This window comes from Equus caballus, chromosome 3 (genome assembly GCF_041296265.1).
Source record: "Equus caballus isolate H_3958 breed thoroughbred chromosome 3, TB-T2T, whole genome shotgun sequence".
In the NCBI taxonomy this organism is placed as follows: domain Eukaryota; kingdom Metazoa; phylum Chordata; class Mammalia; order Perissodactyla; family Equidae; genus Equus; species Equus caballus.
The window spans coordinates 3160611-3184967 of NC_091686.1; the positions used below are offsets into that span (position 1 = coordinate 3160611).

Sequence of the window (24357 nt, forward strand, 5' to 3'; positions counted from 1 at the left end):
TGATATCCTAATAGAGGACACTGTATTTTGCTCACTCATGTGTTTTGATCACAGAAGAGTTGCATTTTATAGTTTAAGATGAGAAACTATAAGGCTGGATATGTGGCATTCAGCACTATTTACTAATTAATCATACTGAGTTTGGATCCAGATATGGGAGAAACTAAAGTTTTCTCTCTGTATTTGGATGATTTCAGAGGCATAAAGTTTCATGAATATATGAAAGCAAGCTTACAAAGTTTCTCTAGTTTCTGGCCTTTATTAGGTCATGATGTCACTCAAAAATGAGCCAGGCATGTATTGGGCACTCACAGTTCCTTCAGGATTTTTTAAGCACTGGAAATACATGGCACCGTGCCACTAAAATTATGCAATCCGTAAGATGGAACCCCACAGAATTACTTAAAAATCTGTACTGGAGGTTTATTTCCAAAGTGTACCAAGATTTCTCACTTAGTTCTTCTGCAGTTTACACATAGCTGGTTACATACAGGCAAGGTACGTTGTGATATTTGTATTTGAGGTGGGTACGGAGATGATTCTGGCAGACCTGAGATGGGTTCTCTTGTTCTTTCTGTTCAAGTATGTCTTTGCTTTAAAAAAATAAAAGCCCTCCTTTTTCCCCCTTCCAGTATGGCAAATGCAAGTCAATAAAAGAAGTAGGCTAACATGGGGAACCAGTTCTTCCTAAATAAGAAAGTGGTTCCATAGACTAGTAACAGTTAGAGTAGTCTTGTTTTAAGAGCTTGTCTCGTAAACCTATAATAATTTGCCTCCAAATGAATGTGCTAATTAGAAACCTAGAATTCTAGTGATAAACAGGAATTTTAGAAGCTTCTCTCCTTTTTACCAAGTTCAGAAATCTCTTTTTAGACCTTTGTTTGCCTCATGGTCTTCTAGTTTCTTTATTTATACTTGTAGTGACAGGGACCTCACTACCCTGCAAGGCAACCCGTTCCATTCCCTGCAGCTGTGATCACTGGAAAGCTCTCCTTCTGTTCATGTGAAATCTGCCTGTGGTGGAACAGTGCAGGACATACACATTACACATCACAAAATTACTTTAAATGAGTATTTCCTTTTGTCGTTAGATGGAAATTAGTGAGGGCAATGATCACGTGTGCTTAGTCTTTTTGCTTCTAGTGCTTTGAACATAGGCACTCAGTAATTTTGGGAGAATGAATTCTTACTCCGTTTCATATGACTTGAATATTAACTGGAAATTGGGCTAAATATTTTTTGAATTAGAGAATGTGCAAGTGGGCCTTTGTAGCGTCTACATACAGTCAAATTTAAGTTTTTCCATTAGTTAAAATGGAAATGTTCTATGGTGATGTGCTTTCGAACCACAAATAAACACTGATAATTCATAGCAAACGACACAGTTAGAAGAAATCCATTTGTTTTGCTGTTTATTGGTGGTCCTCATCTTTGCCAAAAGACCTGTGCAGAAGAGCAGGTTGTAGACTTGCTAATGACTAATCTTTGTGGCTGTTGTCTTCAAGAGAAAACCAAAGCAGATAACCTTAGAGAACACATTAAAACCTGGGAAGCTTTAAAAAAAAAAAAATCAGAAGGTTAAGATCGTGAGCTACCCAGAAGCATGCCAAGGAAGACTTGACTCAACTGGGAGACTCTGGACTCAGCTGCAAAACTCTCTGGAGTTTTAAGATCCAGTTTTTCTGCAGTATTGCACAGCAAGCAGGCAGAGTGTTGCTGTAAATCATTTCTCACCAAAGGGCCACGCTTTGAAACTAAGGGCCGGGAAAGGTTCCTGGTTGCCAACCCTTAGGTTTTGCCTGAGGATGCTGTGGCCGTAGAGTACCAGTCACTTTTTGAAAGGAACACAGCTGCCCTCAGGCAGAGCCTGAGTCTAAAATTCAAGTATTTTGACTCTCAGTCTAAAAATAAAACATCAGAAGAGGCAGAAACTGTGATTGCTTACTTGGCCACATTTTAAATGTTATAGCTAGTCGGGGTTGGGACTTAGACATTTTTTTCCTTCCTCAAAACTGTTTTTGGTCTCCTGGTGTTTCCAGCTTCCTGTGAATCCTGTACCTGCTCTGGACCTGAATGGGCTGTACAATTGCAGGCACATTCCTTCTTCGAGATTCTGTTACTACAAGGCTGCCCTGCCTGGCTGCCATCCCCCAGGATGCTCCCCTCTGCTCCTCATGCACCCACGGTGCTTGGCACCCATTGCTCTTAGCACCCTTCTTCTGGCCTCCTGGTGCATCACAGCTGTGCTAGACAGATAGCTTGAGATGGCCCTCACTCCAGCATACCTCCAGCTACCTGGAACGCGGCCTCTGGCCTTGTCAGCATTCAACACAGGTTTAGTAGGTTTCCTCCCATTTCACACTCACTTTCCCCTCCCAAAGTTGCTCTTCACAGTTGCACCAGCTTTGTCAGAAATGCTACCTTATTTTTCTTCTGTTCTCCACTATTAACTGACTACATTCAGCTCATTAGCCAGCCTAGTTTTTCTTCTCATCCTGTTCAGTGAGTGATTCCTCCGGCCCCTCAAACGCCAGCCCTCGAAGCATCCTACCTCTCTTTCCGTTGCTGGTCAGGTCCAGCCATCATGTCTGTGAGTGTGTGATGTTTCTGGAGCCCATTCCTTCCTGCCACCATCCAGTCCTTCTACAGTTGCAGTAGTTTATGGGTTGTTCTCTCTGCGTCCAGTCTTGCCTCTTTGCCAGTCCATTGTTTGCACAGTTGCCAGATGAGTCTTCTTAAAGTGCTGCCTTTTTGAAGTCAATCTTTCCCTGGTCCCTCTTAGAAACATTTGCATAGTTCCCTGTTACTCTAGGAGAAAGTCTGGACTTCTTCTTTTTTTTTTTTTTTTAATTAAGTTCATAATAGTTTACATTAATGTGAGATTTCAGTTGTACATTATTTCTTGACTGTCACCGTATAAGCGCTCCCCTTCACCCCTTTGTGCCCACCCCCAACCCTCTTCCCCTGGTAACTGCTGAATTGTTTTCTTTGTCCATGTATTTGTTTATATTCCACATAGGAGTGAAATCATCTGGTATTTGTCTTTCTCAGACGGGCTTGTTTCGCTTAGCATAATTCCCCCTAGGTCCTTCCATGTTATTGCAAATGGGATGAATTTGTCTTTTTTTCTGACTGAGTAGTATTTCATTGTGTGTGTGTGTGTGTGTGTGTGTATACCACATCGTTATCCAATCATCAGTCGATGAGCATTTGGATTGCTTAAGTGTGGACTTCTTAGCTCATCATTCAAAGCCTTCTGTCATCCAGTGCCTGCCTTCCTCTCAAGGACTTCTCCCACTCCTCCCTCTGCCACAGCCTGTGTGGTTTGCTTGCTGCTTCCTGGGTGTGCCTCGGACCTCTGGGTCTCTGGAGTTCTTTAGCTCCTTCATGGAGCCTTGTCTGCCAGCCGTTCTCTTAGGTCTTTGCTGATGTTCACTGGCTGAGCTGTTCATTTGACACTTAATTCACAAAGCAAACACTATGAAAGACGTGCTGTTTTGCTCCTGTGAGGAATGGATGACAGAGGGGAAGAGGGTCAGTCCCCACTGCCAGGAAGCTTGCCTGTGTCACTTGGATTCTCTGTCTTCTTGTGGCTGTGTCATCTGGATTGGAAGTGTAAAGGTGGGAACCAGGGCTTACTTTTAACTTTGAAAAATTTTTTAAATCACCAGCACCCAGCAAGTTTTCTGCACAGGCACATAATAAATACTGAGAGAGTTGCTAGTACACTTCCATCAAGACTTCTTGGAATCTCTTGTTTTATTGAATTATTTTGGCTTTTTTGATTAAATTCTGTACATTCCCATTTTTAGCTTAGCATGAATTGTGACATTAAAATTAAGGTACAAATCTATGAATGTAAAGTCCTCAGCTTGAGTTATCTTATAAGACTTAATTAGGTAAGATTATTTAAGATAGTACTTTCTCATTAGATTGGCCTGACCTTATTAAATTTTCTGCTTTTTTTCTTCAGTCTGCATGAAGAAATCAGTGATTTTTATGAATACATGTCTCCAAGACCAGAGGAGGAGAAGATGCGGATGGAGGTGGTAAACAGGATCGAGAGTGTGATTAAGGGGCTCTGGCCCAGCGCTGATGTGAGTACCTGTGTGGGTAGCTGGGTGCTTAGGATAACGTCCCTGGCCCAGGATGAGGAGCATGTGTCGGCGTCTCATTCCGAGCCCTCACATGCAGCTGTGTGTGCAGCTGTAGGGTTAGAGTCTAAAGTTTCTTCAGCCTTTATACTTTTGGGCTTCCTTATCATTTGCATTGAATCAAGTGACTGACTGAAACTATTTCTTCACCATGCTGAATAGCAACTACTAAAGGCAAACTATATTTAGGAATCATTAGTAAGACAAAGCAAGCCTCGTTGTAGTAGACTGTTATTGGATGTGTTATGTCAAAACCTCATTACTCTTCTGCTCTAACCTGCCACTACAAATGTTATGATTGTTTATCACTGAGTGAAAATCTCAAGTAGGAATTTATGTCACTTGAAGTTCATTTTCTTGGGCTAATGCGGATGTAAGTCTGTTCTACTCCTCTCCTGAAACTGTTTTCTTCTCTGTTTCTGACCACTTCTTGTCTCCCAATGTCGCCCCCACCCAGTGAATAGAACTTTTGCCCAAGATTTCCTCTTTGCTTATTTGTGGTTCTTGTTGTTGACATGAAGTTAGTGCTTCACTTTTTAGGGCTCCTTTGAGGGTTTGCTCTATAATTTTGTACATTCAAGGAAGTAACTTATTAGAATCCATTACTTTGTGTTATAACTGTTCTTTAGACTCTGTCATGGGGTGGTGAAGGGGAAGCCAGGGAACTTTTTTTGTCCAATTTGCAAAACAAAGAAGCTTCAGATAAGCCACTGAAGGCACCAGGGAGAGGGAGGCGCTCCTATTCCGTTGATGAGCTGCTGGTGCCACAGTTGTCTCTCCTCTGCGATCTGAATCAGGCACCTTCAACTGGGGCAGCTTTGCCTTCCAGGAGGCATTTGACAATGTTGCAGACATTTTTGATTATCATGACTCTTGAGGTGTTCCTGGCAGATAGTGACTAGAGGCCAAGGATGTTGCTAAAAATCCTACAGTGCATAGGACAACCCCTCACAACAAAGAATCATCTGCCCCAATGTCAGTGGTGCTGAGGTGGAGAAACCCTGATCTAAAGTAATCCTCCTCCTTCTGAGGTGGGGGATTTTATCCAAATTGTTTTACAGATGAGGGACTCACGGCTATGATTAGGTTCTCGGTCTCCCCTCAGAGGATGAGCTTTTTCATCGTTTGTACACATACCCGCCTGAGGCTTCTATTGTTCTCCATGGGTTGAGATAGGATGTGTCAGGTTTTATGCCACAGCATGATGTTATAATGACAGTGCCTGGTGTTCTCTGTGGCGCTGGCCAACAGGCCAGTGCTTGTCCTGCAGTTGGAGTAGTCTGAGCCTCGTTCAGTAATCTGGGAGAAGACTCCTGCTTAGAGAACAAGCGTTAAGGATTTGTGATCGTGTCTCGGGATTGTAAGGGGACATTGTGACGTGATTATTACTTTTGAAAGTTTTCTGTGTGCGTCTTTATGTTTGATATTTGGACCTAATAAGTTTACACTATATTCCAAACGTCTGCCTATGAGACACAGGGTCCCGCTTCATCAAAGTGTGGTGCTATAAAAAATACTCTTGTAGTACTAAAAAAATACCAGTAGAGGGTAGCAGAAACCCAGCATTTCTTCAGTGCTTGGTGGCTTTTCATCTGATACCTTAATGTAATAATTTTTTCTATTTCAGGTCCAGATATTTGGAAGTTTTAAAACTGGCCTGTATTTACCTACTAGGTTAGTACATTTATGAAGCTTTCAAGGGATTGTGCATTTTTCTAGAGTGTATTCATTTTGGCTGTTGAATGTGTAAGAGTAGGAACAAAAAAGATTTATGAAACAAAAATTCACTTACCTGTATTTTATTCTAATTACCTAGAGGGAGACTGTCACTGCAGATCACCTTATCAAACTGAGATGATAACGATATCTTGTCTGTCACCTCAGATACATGTGAAAGAGGGAGCATGTAGCAGTAGAATCAATTAGTTACGAATTTTAGCAGTTGACTACCCTTCAGAGAACTGTTCAACCCCGTAACTCAACCCACTAACACAGAGGTTCATGTCATATGACAAGACTCCTGACTATATTGTAGAGCTGTGTATACTGTGGAATGCCAGGTCTCTCATTTTTTATTAAAAACTCATACTGCTAGCTACTGTCCCAGCATCCTGACCCAGAAATTCAGAGTACAAACTCTGAGGGAGGCCTTGGTCTTTTCAGGCCCCTTGTTTATCTCAGTGTTCGCAAATGAGGGCTGTCTTGGCCACAGCCTGGGGGCAGGGGGAGGGGCGCTTTTTGGGCATGGTAATGCTTCCCTGAGGGCTGAATACTTATCTCTAAGAGTTGAAATGCTGTAGTCTTTATGAAGGAAAAACATTTAGTATTGTTTTTGTTGTGGTAGGAACACTTAACATGAGATTTACTCTCAACAAATTTTTAAGTACACAATAGGGTATGATTAACTGTAGGCATCTGTCACCTTTTTTGATTTGAGCTTGATTTGATCTGCTTTACCCAAACTTAAAACGTGTTGAAGTGGATGTATCCTAGCAATTTCCATTCTTGTGTGTGTGTGTGTGTGTGTGTGTGAGGAGGACTGACCCTGAGCTAACGTCTGTTGCCAGTTTTCCTCCTTTTTGCTTGAGGAAGATTGTCACTGAGCTAGCATCTGCGCCAGTCTTCTCCATTTTATTTGGGACACCACCACTGTGTGGCTTGATGAGGGTGGTCAGGGCCTGGGATCCCAACCTCTGAACCCCAGGCCTCCGAAGTCGAGCTCGTGAACTTCACCGCCACACCACTGGGCCGGCCCCAGCAGTTGCCCTTCTTCCCATTGCTGCCCTAGGCCTATGAAAGCCATAACATTCAGTTTTGAGTTCATTAGTGTTTTCCTTATTTAGGTTCTGAGCTTCAGCAAAACTCTTGAGTCACTCATTCTAAAAAATTTAATTAAATTTTATGAATAGGTAGTACATTTACATAGTTGAGATTTGAAAAGGGCACAAAAATAATTACACTGAAGAGTCTGCACCCCACCTCTGTCTTCTAGGTTCTCTTCTTGGAGGAGCCACTGTTACCAGTGGCTCGCATAGCCTTCCAGAGACATTCTGTGCATAGAAAGGGAAATGTGTGTGCGTGTGTGTCTTCTTTCTGTTACACACATGGTAGCATAGTGGGTACCTTGTCTGCATCTCGCTTTTTACACCTAATAATCTGTCACAATCAGTGAATCTCAATCGACATAGGAAAGTCTTAAGGTTTTTAGTACCAGAAACCTTTATGAACAGGAAATGCTAGCTGGTAGTTTTTGAGGTTTTACCTCTTTGAAAATCTCTGTCTCCTGCGGCCTGACTGTGTGAAGTGACTAGGGGAGGTTGTTGGAATCACCGCCCTCCACCCGCTAGAAAGCAGCATCCCCGTGCGTTTGTTCCTTGTGGGCAGGGTGCGGACAGGCTCTGATGCACTAATTTCAAGGCTGTACGCTTGAATGTAAGGTAAAACACATCAGTTTCTTGCGTCTTCAAACAACTTGTGTGTGTGTTGTGTGCTCAGTGACATCGACCTCGTGGTGTTTGGAAAGTGGGAGAACCTGCCCCTCTGGACCCTGGAAGAAGCTCTTCGGAAACATAAAGTTGCAGATGAGGATTCAGTGAAAGTTCTAGACAAAGCAACTGTAAGTTCTTCAGCATTTTGTCTTAAACATCTCTAGTTACTTGTTACTTATGCATGAAACTTATAAAATTAAGATTTAATTTTGGTGAGCACAGCTAGATTGTGAGCAATGACTCTTTCCTTTTGTTAATGATCACAGAACTTGCACATAAAAAGTTGTGTTTGTAGAGTAGTGGTTACCAGAGGAAAGAGGGGGTGGGGGTGGGCACTAAGGCTGAAGGGGTGCACCTACAACACAACTGACAAGCAATAATGTACAACTGAAATTTCACAAGGTTGTAAACTATCATAATCTCAATAAAAAGTTAAGAAAAAAAGAAGAGTTTGAAAAAAACTATGGTCATGGCATGTACAGAATTTGTTGTTTAGTTTGAAGGAAAGGCTGGTTAGGTTAATAATCTACTTGCTGTCATTTCTTAAAAATGTCTGACGTGATATGCCACAATCTGTAGAAACGTAGTGTTGATCTGTGGAAATAAATTGATTTTAGTTTGCATTTTAAAAGAAAGAAGCTTTGTGAAAAAAATGAACCTGTTCTGGTTATTCATTTCTTTAAAAAATAATATTCAATTTTGTAATACTCACTGTAGAGGTTTTTTAAATATAAAAAAATGGATATCTATTAAACAATTTATAGTTACACAGAAGATGTTGCTCTTCTGTCTTATTTTGTCTCCTTGAAAAATTTGTTGAAATTTTGTAAATCAAGTCATATTTTAACTATATCTGGACTGGCCATTAAAGAACTTTCATGGGAGCTCATTTTAGAAATAAATATATCTATTTTGGAAGTTTGGATTTTTGTATATTAGGTTTTCTTTTTTTTTAAATTTATTTTTTATTTTTCCTTCTTCTCCCCAAAGCCCCCCAGTACATAGTTGTATATTTTAGTTTTGGGTCCTTCTAGTTGCGGCATGTGGGTTGCTGTGTCAGCATGGTTTGATGAGTGGCGCCATGTTGGCGCCCAGGATCCAAACTGGGTGGCCAAAGCAGAGCACGCAAACTTAATTATTCGGCACGGAGCCAGCCCCATATTAGGTTTTCTTAAAGTGAAACAACTTATATTGTTTCTTACAAACAGCTGTTATTTTAGAAACTCATTTCTGCACACAGAGTTTATTGGCCTAAGTTTTCTAATGCATCGTGCAAATAAGACTTTTTCTTTTTTAAAGAACTCTTAATATATCATATAAATCATTCTCTCATTTTTCATTTGAGAATAATTCTCATGTTTTATCTTATCTTGTTAGATTCTGTTTAGACTGTTTGCAACATTGACCAGTAATGCCAGTGGGTTATTGTGTGTGACTAAACAATCTGGCAGTTTTCTTATTAGAAACAGTGTGGTGATATGCCTGACATTCATGATTCTTGATCTTTTACTGGGTTGGAAACTGTTCTCCAAAGTACATAAAGTTGAGAAAGGTTTTTGTTACCTGATTTCAAAATTCTCAATCAATAGAAATTTAAAAATACATTGTATGAAGTTCAACGCTAAGTATGTAACGTAAAATATGTAGCAGGCCAAGTTAACTGGTACATAGTGTTCAGAACACTCTGTTTTTATGTCTTCATGACGAGGTCGAACCTCAAGTCTGGTAACCTTCCATCCCCTGATTTTGTCGTTTAATTTGGTTGAAGTATTTTAATTTTACCTTTCTTCTCTTTCTAGGTACCTATTATTAAACTAACAGATTCTTTTACTGAAGTGAAAGTTGATATCAGCTTTAATGTACAGAATGGCGTGAGAGCCGCTGACCTCATCAAAGATTTTACCAAGGTCAGAGAACTTACAGTGTTTATTTAGTGAAACTTTTAGAAATGGAGTTTTGTTTTGAGATTCTGTTGTGGTGGTATTGTGATATATTTTGCTATTTTTATATGCCTGTTGCTGACAAACAATTCTTTTCAGTGCAATGGTTTTATTTTCTGTGATCGGCTTGTAATAATCAGTCATTCATAAAGTGACCTCAAGTAAGAATTAGGGGTTGGGAAAGCTTCTGAAAAAGTTCCCTGCTCTGGATCCTTCCTTAGAGAGACAAGGGCTGAAGTCCTGCTGCACAGTTGATTGCTCTTTGCTGTTAAGATTAACAACCTCCCTGGGAGCCTTTGCTAGATTTTGATCCCCACCTCATTGTCAGCTTAGTTGCTGCAAGTTTCCTTACTTATCTGGAAGTGATTTAAGTCTCTTTCTACTCTTGCTGTCTTCCCTCCAGGATAAGGAGTTTGTCAGCATCATCTTGAGGACATTTCACATGCTCAGACACGTCAACCTTTTTCTCTCTAAGATAAAATCACTAACTGCTTTGGCTTATGTAGATTATCTTTTCTATCCGTTTACAGTTTTTTTCTTCAGCAGCTCTATGGGCTTACCTTTTTTTGTAAGAAGAACTTCTAACTGCTTTATCATGTTATAAACATTATATTCTTGTATAGATGTGCAGAGTACAGAAAAGTAGAAAAAGAAAAGAAATAAGAAATATTATCCATAATCCCAGTGTTTTGGAGATGTTGGGTTGTGTAAATTTTGTTTTCCCCAGAAAAGAAACATTTTTTAATTGACATAATATGCATGATAAAAATTTACCGATGGAAAAGGAGAGTGAAAAACAAGTCGCCCTTGTTCCGTTTGTGCTTAGATCAGCTTTATAGGATTTGCCACCATCAACCTTGTTTTTTTCTTTGCTTATTATCCTCTTCTTGAAATTTTAAACAAAGGAACAGCACACTACATGCACATTGTCGTATACTTTTTTTTAACGGAACATTTTAGGGTTTTTTTTCCTGTCAGCGCAGACAGGTCTCCTCCGTCCTTTTACTGACTCCACAGTGTCCTTTGTGTGGATGTGTCACACTTTGTGTGGCGTTCCCACTGTGGTCGCGAGTGGTCTTTGCGGTGATATAAGTGCTTGGGGAACATCGTTTCATGTCTGTAGCTTTCTTTATACTTGTGAAATGTTTCCCTGGAAGTGGAATTTCTGGGTCAAAGGATATAGTATGCAGATAAAATTCTATTGGAAATTTGCTTAATTGTTCTTAAAGAGACTGTATCTACTTTTGACTTCAACAATAATGTTTAAAAATAATTATTTCTCCATATTTTTGTTGTTTCTCATGCTTGCTTACCTTGACATGGTTTGCAAAGTATAAACTTTTTTCTTTCTTATGGAATTAGAATGTGTTCACTGTGTCAAGAAGAAACTAGAAATCACTAGTAATTCTACCACCCTAGGTAATGGCTGTTAAGAGTTCTTTCTAGATGTTTCTGCCTGCTTTGTTCCCCTGAGCGTCCCTGGCCTATGGCCTGGCTTGTGGAGAGTACTTAATGAGTATATGCATGAGTGAAAGGTGGACTCACACTGTCCAAATGTGCCAGCTCAAGTATTCTCACCGTTCTCTGTACAGCATGGAAGGTGGGTCTGTGTGTGGTCACCTGGGCACATGGCCGACAGCAGGCCGAACTGCTCCTCCTCTTAGGCTGTGCAGAATGATCTGAAGGACTCTGGTTTACCTGGTGGAGCGCCACCGGCAAAACGTGCTTCTTCAAAATCCTGCTGATTGAGTGCTTTCGGAGTTGAGACTGTCGTGTATTGTTTCTGTTAAGCGGTTTACAAATGAGTATCTGGTAATGGCCATAAGTGCGGGTCATCAAGCTTATACTGCTAGTGTTTCTGGCCTGCAGTGAGTGCTTGGCGCCATTGTTTACATCTACATGTCTTAGGTTTTAGATGTGAGGAGAGAATCCTTAGTTACTTACAGCTTACTCTTTTATAGCTTGTTTTTAAAATAGAAAATTAAGTATATTGCCTATCTCCACCAAAGTTTGTAACATAAGGACCAGTTTATGACCATTGTACTGTTAATGCTTAGAGCTATTACTGATAGAGGAATTCATTGAAAATATAATGTTATTTCTTTTTCAGAAATATCCTGTATTACCATACTTGGTTTTAGTATTGAAACAATTCTTATTACAGAGGGACCTTAATGAAGTCTTTACAGGTGGAATTGGTTCTTACAGTCTCTTTTTAATGGCAGTCAGTTTCCTTCAGGTAAGTTGTATGGTTGTAGCATGCTAATATACACTAAAATTTTTAAAAATCAATCAGTTGGGGAATCATTTTGGAAAAAATTTAAATCAGGCTCTCATTGGAATGCTTCCCTTGATTACTTATGACTTTCCCTTTTAAACTGGGTACGTTGTTATAATTTAGCACATAAGTATTTTAAAATGCCTAGGAAAGAATATTTTTTGTTTTTAATCCCACATGTTCTAGTATTTTTGAGACTTTTCACTGCAAATTGTAACATGCAAAGGTATGGCATGGTTTCCATAAGTGAAAACAGTAGTATAAATGCAAAAAGTAGGAATGTCTTCTAGGCAACTAATTTTATAAGTGTCGCTGGAATTGAAACCTGCTATCTGGATAAGATGAGTTAGAAGTCTTAATGTTGTCAGTGAGTATATTTATGTCACACAGTGTTGCCAACTGGGTGACTCTGCCAGTGAGTCAGAATGACTTCCCTGATGTGTTGGGCCAAGCCAGACCTGCCATCATCCTGGGGCAGTTATAAAATTCGGCTTTACAAACCCGCTAGCGGTCCTGCGCCCGTGAGCCTGCAGTGCTGTCTGTGACCGCAGCGTAGCCTGCTAGTCCTCCCTTACCTGTGGCCGCTGTGCTCAACCAAAACTCTGATAGTGTTTTTATAGAAGTCAGGATGTCATTTATTATCCCCACCTTGATAATTTAGAGAAAATCCAATATAATTTCTTTTTTTTTTTTTCTGGTTTTAGTTACATCCCAGGGAAGATGCTTGCATCCCCAATACAAACTATGGTGTTCTCTTAATAGAATTTTTTGAGTTATATGGACGACACTTCAATTATTTAAAGACTGGCATCCGGATAAAGGATGGTGGTTCATATGTGGCCAAAGATGAAGTACAGAAAAATATGCTGGATGGCTACAGGCCGTCTATGCTTTATATTGAAGATCCTTTACAACCAGGTATTGACATTAGGTAAATTCGTGGGCATTCAAAGAAAGGGCATTTTCAGTCACTTTATTGCACTTTAAACTCTCTTTGAATGAAAAACTAAAGATTAACTTCTAATTGTAGTCACTCTTTTTTCATCAAAATATTTTATAAGCAAACAGACCAAAATAAACACACGCACACACCAGAAAAACGTTGCATACTTCCAGGTGAGTTGAGGTTCTAATCCATTTGACTGTGAAAGGCAAAGGAGAATAGGTCTTAGCTTTTGGGGTGGATTTGTGTGCATCTCCCGTTTGACAGCCATTCTTCTTTCTTGTGTCCTCCTTGCCCTAATTCCAGCCAGTTGTGAGCCAGGGCTTTAATGTGAGGATTCCTGAGTCCTTAGCAGCAGTGATCATGGTAACGATCTGAGAATTCATAAGCGAAAGGGTTCAAAGAGACAACTTATTTTCCTTTTGGACCCCTTCTTTCCTCTTTAATTTGCGTAGTCTCCCTTTTTCCAACTTTATGTTGGCTTTTCAAGAACAGAAAATAGATTCCTTCCATGCTTCCATGAGGTTAAACATTTGCATGTTTTGTATCCTACTTTTTCTGGGCAGTATTTTTTCCTGATAAAATTGTAAAATATTTAAATCCTGCATTCTCGGACTTCAGTGGAAATGCTTTTAGTCATTTGCTTTAATGAGTAAGGACAGGGAGTTAAGAAATACAGTAGTTGCCTAGGAGCCCTTTTCTGGCTTGTTGCGCCATCTTACAAACATTGGTAGTTCTGTGTGTTTATTCATTGAGGAAATAGTTGTTGGGAACCTACTCTACTCTATGTAAAGGACACAAAGATTTTTCAGCAAGATGGTCCTTCCTTTTAAGGAGCTCATGATTTAGTGCAGGAGATATTTATATAGCTAGTAGAAACCAAAGAATAGGTATTTCTAATTTAGCTTGGCTTCCCTCTTAGTCGAGAGAACAGGCAGTTATTTCTTTTGTTGGCATGACTGTGTATGAGATAGTCCCTGTTGGGCCAGAATACATTTAGGCAATTTATACACCATAATAACATACTTACTACGTCCATACTTACACGTGTCCAGAGAGTGGGGAGTTGTGGGGACAAGTGACAGCACAGATTCTGAGTGCAACTCCAGCAGGATAGCAATTGTCCTTGCTCTCCAAAGAGGGCTCATGAACATTTAGTTCATAGTAAGCAGCGATCAACCTTACTGTTTTATGTCTGTATTTCTCTTAAGGTAATGATGTTGGAAGGAGTTCGTATGGGGCCATGCAAGTGAAACAGGCCTTTGATTACGCCTACGTGGTTTTGAGTCATGCTGTATCGCCAATAGCAAAGTACTATCCCAACAACGAGACAGAGAGGTAAAAGTTTAACTAAAATTATCCATTGCATCAAAATTGGTTGTGGCTTCTTATCTTCAAACTAATGCCCTCCCTCCTTTTTTTTAAACCTATGCAGCATATTAGGTAGAATAATTAGAGTAACGGATGAAGTTGCCACATATAGAGATTGGATATCAAAGCAGTGGGGCCTGCAGAATAGGCCTGAGCCTTCGTGCAACGGTAAGAGGTTTTCATTGATTGATTGACCGAGTGTTAGAGACTTTTCTATGTTGTGTGTGTTTAATGGGAAGAAACATTTTCCAATCTTTTGCCACTCTTTCAGGAAATGGTGTTACCTTGATAGTAGATACTCAGCAGTTAGATAAATGTAATAATAATCTATCTGAAGAAAATGAAGCCCTTGGAAAATGTAGAAGTAAAGCTTCGGAGTCTCTTAGTAAACACTCTTCAAACTCTTCATCAGGCCCCGTGTCTTCCTCTTCTGCCACCCAGTCCAGCTCCAGTGATGTGGTAAGTACGAAACATGGCTTTTTAACCTTAGAGTCTAGAGGGCTAAGGCTAACTCATTTTCTTATTTGTTACTGGGAAGTTTTAATAACTTTCAGATTGTACTTTTTCTCAACATGGTATTAAAATTTTCTGGCATACAGCAAAAGTGAAAGAATTTTAGTAAACATACACACACCACTGGATTCTACCATTAACATTTTACTTGCTTACCACATAGCTAGCCACCCATCCCTCTATCCATTAATTCATTTTGTTCTTTGGTACATTTCAAAGTAAATTGCAGTCATTAGTACACTTCCCCAAAGTACTTGTAGTGTGCTCATAAACCAGATTTTAATATTTGTCTAGTTTTTTCTTTTCATATAAAATTGACATATAAGGAAATCTTAATTGTACATTCACTAAATTTTAAAAAATATATACATGTGTAACCCAAAACCCTAACAAGATATAGAATATTTCCATCACCACAGAGAGTCCCCTCCTGATGCTTTCTGTCGGTCCCCAAGCCCACCCTGAGGATAGCGCTGTTAGGATTTTCTGATACCATAGATTAGTTTTGCCTGTTCCAGCATTTGGCGTAAATGGAGCCGTTATAGCATATACTCCTTTGTGTATACTTCCACTCAGAATAATGTTTTTGAGCTTCTTGATTGAACTTTTGAAAATTGAGATATAATTTACATAACATAAAGTTCACCATTTAAAAATGTACAATTCGGTAGTTTTTAGTATATTCACCATGCTGTACAGCCATCACCACTGTCTAATTCCAGAACGTTTCCGTCACCCAAAAGGAAAGCTTTCAGCAGTCCCTAACAATTCCTCCCTTTCCGCGTCCCCTGGCAGCCCCTAATTTACTTTCTCTCTCCATCCTGATTGAATTTTTAGTGTCAGTTACACCTACAGTTACTTTTCCTCATAGGGTTAGTTTTGAGTTTACTTAACTGAGATCTAAAACAGGCTTACCCATTATTCAAATTTTTATTTTATTAAGTATATGACATCAAAAGTAATCTAAATAAGGGACATAATGTTATTTTGTTGACAGTGACCATGTGTCATAATGGAGTCATAAATCCTCATGTGCAGAATCTACCTGTGTGCCTTTTTGGGTCCTGGAGCAGACCTATGAAAGACAGAATGCTGAGCTAGATGTCACAGACATGGTGGGGCAGAAGCAGAGATGCGAGTGTTAGGGACTGAGCGTGTGTGGCTCTGAAATGCTGGGTGGAATGCGAGGGTGAAGCATAGCCCTGAGGAGAAAAGTCGCACAGTCGTGACCTAAGCAGCCCAGGCGCAGGCGGGGCAGCCCATTGTCTCTGGGAAGTCCATGCCACATAGTGCATTTGTTTGGAAGGACCACTGAGCTGTCATCACATACTCTCAGAGGTTGAGCTTCTTAAATGGTCTTTTTGTGTTTGGTTGAAGACATTGCATCGGGGACTGGGACCTAGGTCCTGATTCTTTAAGATGCTCTTTCCCCACTATACATGGTTCATTTTCTGTAAATGAAAATGCAAAGAAACTTGGACCTCTGTGAGCTCCTTCGAGGCCGATTAACAAGGTCATGCGTAGAAGCCTTCTGATAGAATAAGCCACTTTAAATGTTTGGAGGAAAAGTTTTGGAGGTAAACTTAAGCATTATTTTTGTAAATTACTCAGGGTGCTTCCTTTAACTCCAAATGTTTAAATTTAGTCCAGAGAATACTTAGTTAAAATTGTTTTCCTTTCTTAATATTGAGTATCTAAATTATTAATATATCATGTGATCACTCATGTGACTTGTGTTAGGATTCTGATGCGACACCATGCAAAACCCCAAAACAGCTGCTCTGCCGTCCGTCCACTGGGAACCGAATGGGGTCACAAGATGCATCCTTGGAGCCCTCTCAGGCAGTTGGGAAAATGCAGAGCACCCAAACCACTAACACATCCAACAGCACCAACAAATCTCAGGTGTGTGGAATTTGTGTTTTTAATTTTCAGTGTTCAATACAAAATATTTAGAATTTCTTAACACATGAATAATATATATACATCATGAATTTGAAGAAAACTCTAGGCTAAAGAACAAACTTTTTTTTTTTTTTTGGTGAGGAAGATTGACCCTGAGCTAACATCTGTGCCAGTCTTCTTTTTTTTTTTTTTTTAAAGATTTTATTTTTTCCTTTTTCTCCACAAAGCCCCCCCGGTACATAGTTGTATATTCTTCGTTGTGGGTCCTTCTAGTTGTGGTATGTGGGACGCCACCTCAGCGTGGTTTGATGAGCAGTGTCATGTCCGCGCCCAGGATTCGAACCAACGAAACACTGGGCCGCCTGCAGCGGAGCGCGCAAACTTAACCACTCGGCCACGGGGCCAGCCCCACCAGTCTTCTTTTTTTTTTTTTTTGGTATGTGGGTTGCCGCTACAGTATGGCTTTGATGAGTGGTGTAGCTCAGTGCCCAGGATCTGAACCCTTGATCCCTGGGCTGCTGAAGTAGAGTGCGCTGGACTTAACCTGTATGCCACCAGGACAGCCCCAAACCTCTTTTGTTTTAAGAAGCATGACAGTGCTTCTAGTAACAGGATGTCCTGAGGATCTTTATGAGACACCATTGTGACATAAACTTTTGTGGGAATTTAGTGACTGGTCCATATAAGATGTCCCAGCCAACCCACTTTGTTAAAGATTCAGCATAAAAAATCACATTAAGTTACCAAAAGGTTTCCGTTGACTTGAAGTAAACTCACATGAAGCTTTTGCATGACCTCATGGCAGTATTATGCATATCTGAAAATAATGTGTCCTTTTTTTATATTTTAACATTCAGTACCTTGTTGCCTGTGTTGAAATGATCAGGCAGTGGTCAGCCATGGTCAGTCAATTAGTGTCAGCTTTGACTTTTAAAAAGGCTACAGAGCTACTCTGTTTTAATTTTTTTAGTTTCCTAAAATTTTATTAATCATGATTAATCAAAATGATTCCATTTCCTATTGGGCTCTGGCCTAAGGCCATCTCACCCCCTCTGAGTACAGTGGGGACTCTGGGGAAGAAAGCCTCTTGGTAGTAGAGATTGACTGTCAGGTCAGTCACCTCGAGTCTGATTTGACTCCCAGAATGGCCAGCCGTGACTAGCCCTGACCTAGCCACACATCAGTGTGTCTAACAGCTTCTTCCAGTAATGCTGTTTTTGATGTGGCATGTTATTGACAGGTTCCTTAAGAAAGGTCTTACATTCCATATCCTCTGTTAAGAAGGCAAAGCAATGGTCTATGTCTTTGAACATTTCCATTAAAAAATAATGTAAAAGTTGTATAGCTCAAGAGAGTTAACTCCTGTAGCATCATTTTCTGCCTGCTAGATAAGTCAGCATATTCCTAGTTGTGAAATCACGCTCCCAAGTCAGGTCTTAGCGAGCGCTCGCTTGAATCCCCAATACTGATGTCTTTCTGACCGCTTTCCTTTTCTGCAGCATGGATCAGCAAGGCTGTTTCGTTCTTCCAGCAAAGGCTTCCAAGGTACAACTCAAACGAGCCATGGTTCCTTGATGACAAACAAACAACATCAAGGCAAATCCAATAATCAGTATTACCATGGCAAAAAGAGGAAACACAAGAGGGACGCCCCCCTCTCAGACCTCTGTAGATAGTCGGCGCTGTGCGATGGACTGTCTTCTGTGTGCAATGATCTCATGCTCAGGACAGTGGGTAGGGACTCCTGGGAGGCACTCCGGAGCCTTACGCTGTTCAGACGTTGATTTAGCAACTGCGTTTTTTCCCAGCTCGCCACGGAATGGATCATGAAGACTGACAACTGCAAAAACAAAAAGCAAGCAAAAAAGGGGAAAAAAAAAAGGCTGCTCATGATAAGTCATATGCTACAACAGGGTCATTTTAAGATTTAAAGCTTGAATGTAAAATAAATATATTTCTCATTGGCTTTATGCAGAGTTATAAGGAATAGTATTCAGTATGGGTAGGGTGATAGAAACAAAACACAATTTCAGACGTTGGGGTGGGGAAGGAAAACAAAGATATCTTATAGGAAGTCCAGATTTCAAAGGGGAAAGTGATCTGTGCATGTTTTTCTTTGTTTTGTTTTGTTTTGTTTTTTAGTATTTTTGCATATATTTACCATTTTATTGTGTGTATATATAGATGACCATATAGGAAATTGATATTTGTAATAGTGGATTTGTTAATACTTTTTACATAACATTACTGTTTAAATTGTAAACAGATTTTTCTCAGGATTAGTTCGAAAAATAATCTGAATTGTCATCTTAACATCCATCTATAGGGAAGTGATTAGTTCTGTTACTCAATTTGTTTTCCTCAGCATTGAAATGACTTAATAGAACCCTCGTGACCTGCTGCAAAATTTTTTCCTCTCTAAAGAAAAGGTTTATGGTGGCAAATGACGTTTATTTTATTTTGTAAAAAATAATATGTACTATGTACTTTTGTGTAAACACTGAAAAATCTCTAGTCATCTCTAAGAATTAACTTGCAACTGTTTTCTATAGTGCTGTCGTCTTGGGCAATGGGCAATTACATAACTTTGTGTTTGTTTCCTTTGCAGTCTTTTTTTTTTCTTTCCTCCTAGTAGGAAAAAAAGGCCACCTGTGCCTGGTCCCATTCCTGTTGCAGTGAAACCTCAAGTTCCCCAGACTTTGCATGCTGGCTCCTCTAACCCTGTGTGCTGCGTGTGCTTGTCGTTCTCATCTCTTATTCTTTTTTAAATTCATGCTTAACTGCTATGGGAGAGAATAACTGTAAACAGCTTTAATTAAATCATACTTATAAAAAACTATTTTCTTATACTCCCCTTTATGCTTTTGGTATTGTTGATCTTTAAAAATTAAATGGTCTTTGATAATGGATCTATTTTGTATTGCCTTATTAAGACCAAATACTTCTTGTCATCCCATTCTTTCCTCTCCTTTCATGGAATTGTTATCTTTAATTAAAACTTTTTTAAACATTGGCTTGTTTCAATCATACTGTAAATTTTGGTTGTGGTCAGCTTTGAGTGTAAATGAGATGTATTATTCTGTTATTCATCACATGTTGAGTTTGAAACTCAGTCGGGAATATTTAATATAATAGAATGTATGTGACGTTTCTGAAAGTGCTTTCCTTCAAAGTGAAAGCTGTTATGTTTAGCATCTGTGTGTGTGGCTCTGTTCATTACAGCCATTTCTGAGATGAGATTCTTTTTTATATATATACACATATAAAGTACTATTCGCTTTTAGGAATTTCTTTTATATACATTTGTGAAATACTGAAGACCAATCAGACCACTAATGGACACTTAGTACAACTTTTTATAAAGAAAATAATGCTAAAGTAAGACCAAAATTGATGTCATCACTGAAATTGACAATTTTCAATATGTTCGTCTTTTAATTCACCCTGGAAAAATGTGTTTCAGAACTGGAGACTCATAATACGTGTGTAAACCATGGAAGATTTTAAATGTGATGTTATTCTGACAATGTTTTAAATTTGAGAGTCACATTTTATTCTGATCAGAGTTTTTATCAAGATGTTGAGCTTTTGTTTTTTGAAACTAGTTTGTCATAACATATTGTGCATAATCACAGTATTTATTTTCTAGGACTATTGTGAATGTGTAGACTTACGTTTACTGCTAAGGGAACAATTATTTATAAAATAATATTAAATCCAGTATTAGCTGCCTATTTCAGACACTTAATACTTACAGAGATCCATGTTACATTTACCACACTGAAGTTTTTTTTTTCTTTAAAGAATCACCCTCATCGTTGAAAATAAATGTACTCTTAGGGTGCGGATATTAGTGTTCCAATAAGCATGTGATTATATTAAGGTGGTGGTAGCGGGAAGATAATCTTGATTCCATTGGGAATCTTAGGTTTTCGTAAATTTATTGGGAAAATAGTTTTTCCTGTACTGCTGAAGTTTCTTTTTGGTAAACAGTATCTTTCTAAAAGAAAAAGCATGAAGGAGAAATTGAGGTGTGTACATTTCCTCAAATGACCAGCATTGTATTCGTGAATACTGTGTATCTTGCAATGAACAGTCTGGAAGCTGTTCATTTTTCAATCTGAAGTAAAATACTTTCAAGAACTTTTAGTTTGCCTGCTCATTTGTTTTGTACATTTCATCTCTGTATTTGACTCCTGTCTTTTTTCTTTTTTGAGTTTTAATACTTTCTATAAAGATTTTGTGAATATATCAGAAATGTGTCATTTAAATATTATAGTCCATCCATATCCATAAATCATAACCTTCCTTTGCTAGTATTTGTAGAATGGGGTTTTACAAATTCTGCCTCACTGTGGTGACATGTCTTGGGCGGTCATGTGTGTATACCTGTGCAGTGTCAAAGCTACTTAAAAAATCATAATAAACATTTAAATACTGGTTTTTAGAAGTGCTGATGGGTCAGAGAGGTGTCAGAACAAAACCGGAGTGGTTAGGTTTTGATGGTAACGGTAAACGCATTGCCCCCAGTTTAAGGCGCCCGTGAAGTGTCTGTTCTGTTTGAAGAAGTTGCGCATGGTTTCCAAATCCGGCTCTGATCTATGGGCTCTGCTGGTTTTACATGTGGTTGCCCTCCAGCCTTCAACAGTTGGTCATATTCTGTTTTTGTCCTGTTTTGAGTGTGTTTACCTTTCCTTGCATTTCGAGCCTCTCCTGAATGTTGTATTTAGGTGGTTTGCTTTGGCTCAAGGCCTTCCTGGATCAAGTCTTCGCAGAGCAGAGCGTGGCTGACGGGGAGAGCAGTTTTGATAGTCCTGTTCCCCCGGAGAGGAGACTCCTGTGTGGAGTCTCATAGCCCCATGTATTTTCTTCTCATTCCCTCCCCCATGTCGTAGTTAAGTGTGAGTTGTGTTTGCCTTAACCTGTGGACTAGTGTCTGGGGTTTCCAGAGCTCTAGCTGGGTCCAAAAGAGTGTGACTGCTGTGAGCGGCAGGACCCTGTTGCTGTGACATGTTCCTCTTTGCGAAGACCTCCCTAATGATTTGGGTGTAGTTATCAAGGTTGCTCCGTAGAAATCTGTGGAAACCCCCATTATCAGATATTATTGATAAGTTTTGCTGGTGTTTTTATTGTTCATGATACGTCTTCTCAATTTCATTTTAATACTGATTTACAATTTGAAACTGATCAATTCCTTCAATTGTCGTATGCTGTTGATTTCTTAGTGTTTCAGTCACTAACCAGGAATGTTGATAGGAAATTGGTTGCTTCTCAGTTACTTTTCAAACATTAAATGGTAAACCATAAAAAAGACATTCCCAATTTTGCTGTGATAAATATTAAAATGTTAAAACGAATGATCAGAAGAGTTTATTCTTGTCCATCAGCTCTTGCTCTCCTAGCTCATTAAACTGTTGCAGTTAGTGGGAAGCAACCATCTCCTAAAGTATTCTGTGAGCAAAGTATTCTATAAATGGCTGTATTAAATTTAATTGGGTAGCAAAGTTGTATTTGTTAGTCGCTCCTTATCCTGATGCTCATCAGTGGCACAGTTCATCTCGTGAACTGTTCAGAGACTGATGTGGCGTGTGGCGTTCGTGTGGGAGCGAAGACACGTATAGGCAGGTCCTTGGAAGTGGGTCTTCACCGTGCCTCAGCTTCGAAACCTCGAGATTCTAGCTATCTGCCATTTTGTCAAAACATTTATGGGCAAGATAAATGGGAAAGAACAAATTTTACTATCCTGCTTGATATTTACCATAACTAAGAAACAAGCCAGGTTTTCCTGTGCAAGTTATTTGCATGGCTCGAAAACCATTCTGATGTAAGCCCTTTCCTTGACTGTCTTCTTGGGAACCTTCTTAACTTTATTCCTTAAGCAACTTTTTTTCATCAAAGATAATGAGCTGAGTATCTGTATAATTTGAATGTTGACAAAATTATTAACCAGAAAATCTACTTAAAAAGTCTGCTATTTGATAACCAGAATTAAATATTTACTTGACATTTTTAACAAACTGCTAATGTTTCACTCTTATGTCAGTTTTTTTTTTTTAAGTATTTAGCTTTTACATTTTCTACTTAAGTATGTGCCTAATTAAGTGTAACCTAGTCCACAGTCTACTGGCTTGAAGGAGATGGCCTTTAGAGAGAGGTTGACCCGGAGAGGTGGAAGTAGCACCTCCTTTGGTTGTTATAAACTTGAGGTATCTCCAGGATTCACTGAGAGAAATGTTAGCCACATCAGTAAGAACAGATGATAACAGGGAAATCAGTTGTTCTCTGAATTTGTATATTTCAGCAAAGTTTTCCATTGGTATTTGCACACGTCTTCATTTTTGCATTTTAACTTTAGTGCATGTGGTTCCATGTGGCCTTGGCTGCTGCTCATTGCAGCAGCTTCTATGTGGCTTGATTACAGGGAAGGTCTCCACTAAGCAGTCTGGGTGAATTTGTTAGGAATGGGGTTTTATCTTAAAGATGCCGTAGTAACAAGTGAGAGATTATGAAGTAAAACAAGCTGGTTGTTAGCTGAATGCTGGGGTGAGTGGGGAGGGGAGAAGCAAGGCCCAGGAGAAGGGGCTCTAAAGCCAGGAAGGGGCGAAGCTTGTTTACTCCTGTCTCACGGATTAGTCAGCCCACACCTTTAAAAAGACTGAGATTATTGGTAATCAGCCACATTCTTTGACTTTATCTTCACCTTTCAACTTGGATTCTGTGCAGTTCACAGCTGTTCCCTAAATCATTTCATTATTACCTTTTATATCTGGTTGCACTTTATCATATGTCACTTTGTCCCTAAACTTAATCTCCGAATTTTAAGATCCCCCTCTCTTTGATTTTTATATATTGAAATTTTCAGGAGTAACTTTTATTTTTTTAAGTCTTGTGAAAGTCCTTTATTCCTAAAATAATTCAAAGCCTTGTTACAGGTATCAGAGTCTTCACACTGTACTCACTACTAAAAAGCACTGGCTTGTCACATGGTGTGAAAGGTGAAAGGTTAGGTGGCAGCCAGTGTAGTTTCTGGATATAAAATGGAAAGGACTATTGAGATGAATATTTTTTAGTGGAGACGTAGATACATATGTTTAGCAGTTTGGTGAACCAGTATTTGTTTTTAATAACTTTTTTATTTATTTCCTTCTTTGATTAGCATTGCCTTCTGTGTTAAGAAATGCGGACTCCTGTGAGGTGCTGGAGGTTTGAATCATCTTGAAAGCTTTCCAATCTTGTCTAGTTACTGCTGCAGAGGCACTAAGGAATTTACCAGAAAAAGAGATTTGATACAAATGATTTATGAAATCTCGACATTTCCTGAGGTCGTATCACTGGGCACCAGTTATGAATACTGTGAATGAATTGCACGCCTGGAAGCTTTTTTTTTTTTTAGCTAACGACGATTCCTTCAAAGATGTCAACTGTTTGCCTTGAAAATTTTATAAATTGTGTTTCTATGCACATCTGCCCTCAGTGCTTACCATTGGGTTTATTATTCACAATCTGCAATTCAATAAAGGCTTTGTGCTTTCATTTATCTTCAAAACCTCTGGTATGAGCCTTTATGTAAAACTTGAATGGCTACTATATATATATATATATATTTTTAGTTTATCTTGTAATTCTAAAGACAGCCCTGTTTAGACTAATGGGAGTTTTCATGTACATAGGTAGCATTTCTGTGGGTTTGCATCCTTTAGTGGGAGATGCTTTAAGATGCTATTTTTTCTCTTGCCCAGGTCCTAGCCAAAGAGATCCACTGGGC

The 24357-nt window shown here is 39.3% G+C and overlaps 1 protein-coding gene across 2 annotated transcripts in view; it reads left to right on the forward strand.

The window, feature by feature from the left end:
* Positions 1–24138, forward strand: part of TENT4B (terminal nucleotidyltransferase 4B) — a 67716-nt gene extending 43578 nt beyond the window's left edge. The window contains exons 2-13 of one of the 2 annotated variants that reach the window (XM_023636937.2): positions 3974–4097; positions 5782–5828; positions 7650–7770; positions 9442–9549; positions 11693–11821; positions 12565–12778; positions 14015–14141; positions 14239–14342; positions 14446–14633; positions 16428–16592; positions 18092–18137; positions 23749–24138. In XM_023636937.2, the coding sequence (XP_023492705.2) occupies positions 3974–4097; positions 5782–5828; positions 7650–7770; positions 9442–9549; positions 11693–11821; positions 12565–12778; positions 14015–14141; positions 14239–14342; positions 14446–14633; positions 16428–16592; positions 18092–18137; positions 23749–23801 (1426 nt within the window). In that variant the 3' untranslated portion in view covers positions 23802–24138. Of the gene's footprint in view, positions 1–3973; positions 4098–5781; positions 5829–7649; positions 7771–9441; positions 9550–11692; positions 11822–12564; positions 12779–14014; positions 14142–14238; positions 14343–14445; positions 14634–16427; positions 16593–18091; positions 20736–23748 lie in introns of those variants that run through there. The other variant, XM_023636936.2, reaches the window with a different exon arrangement.
* Positions 24139–24357: the final 219 nt, after the last annotated feature.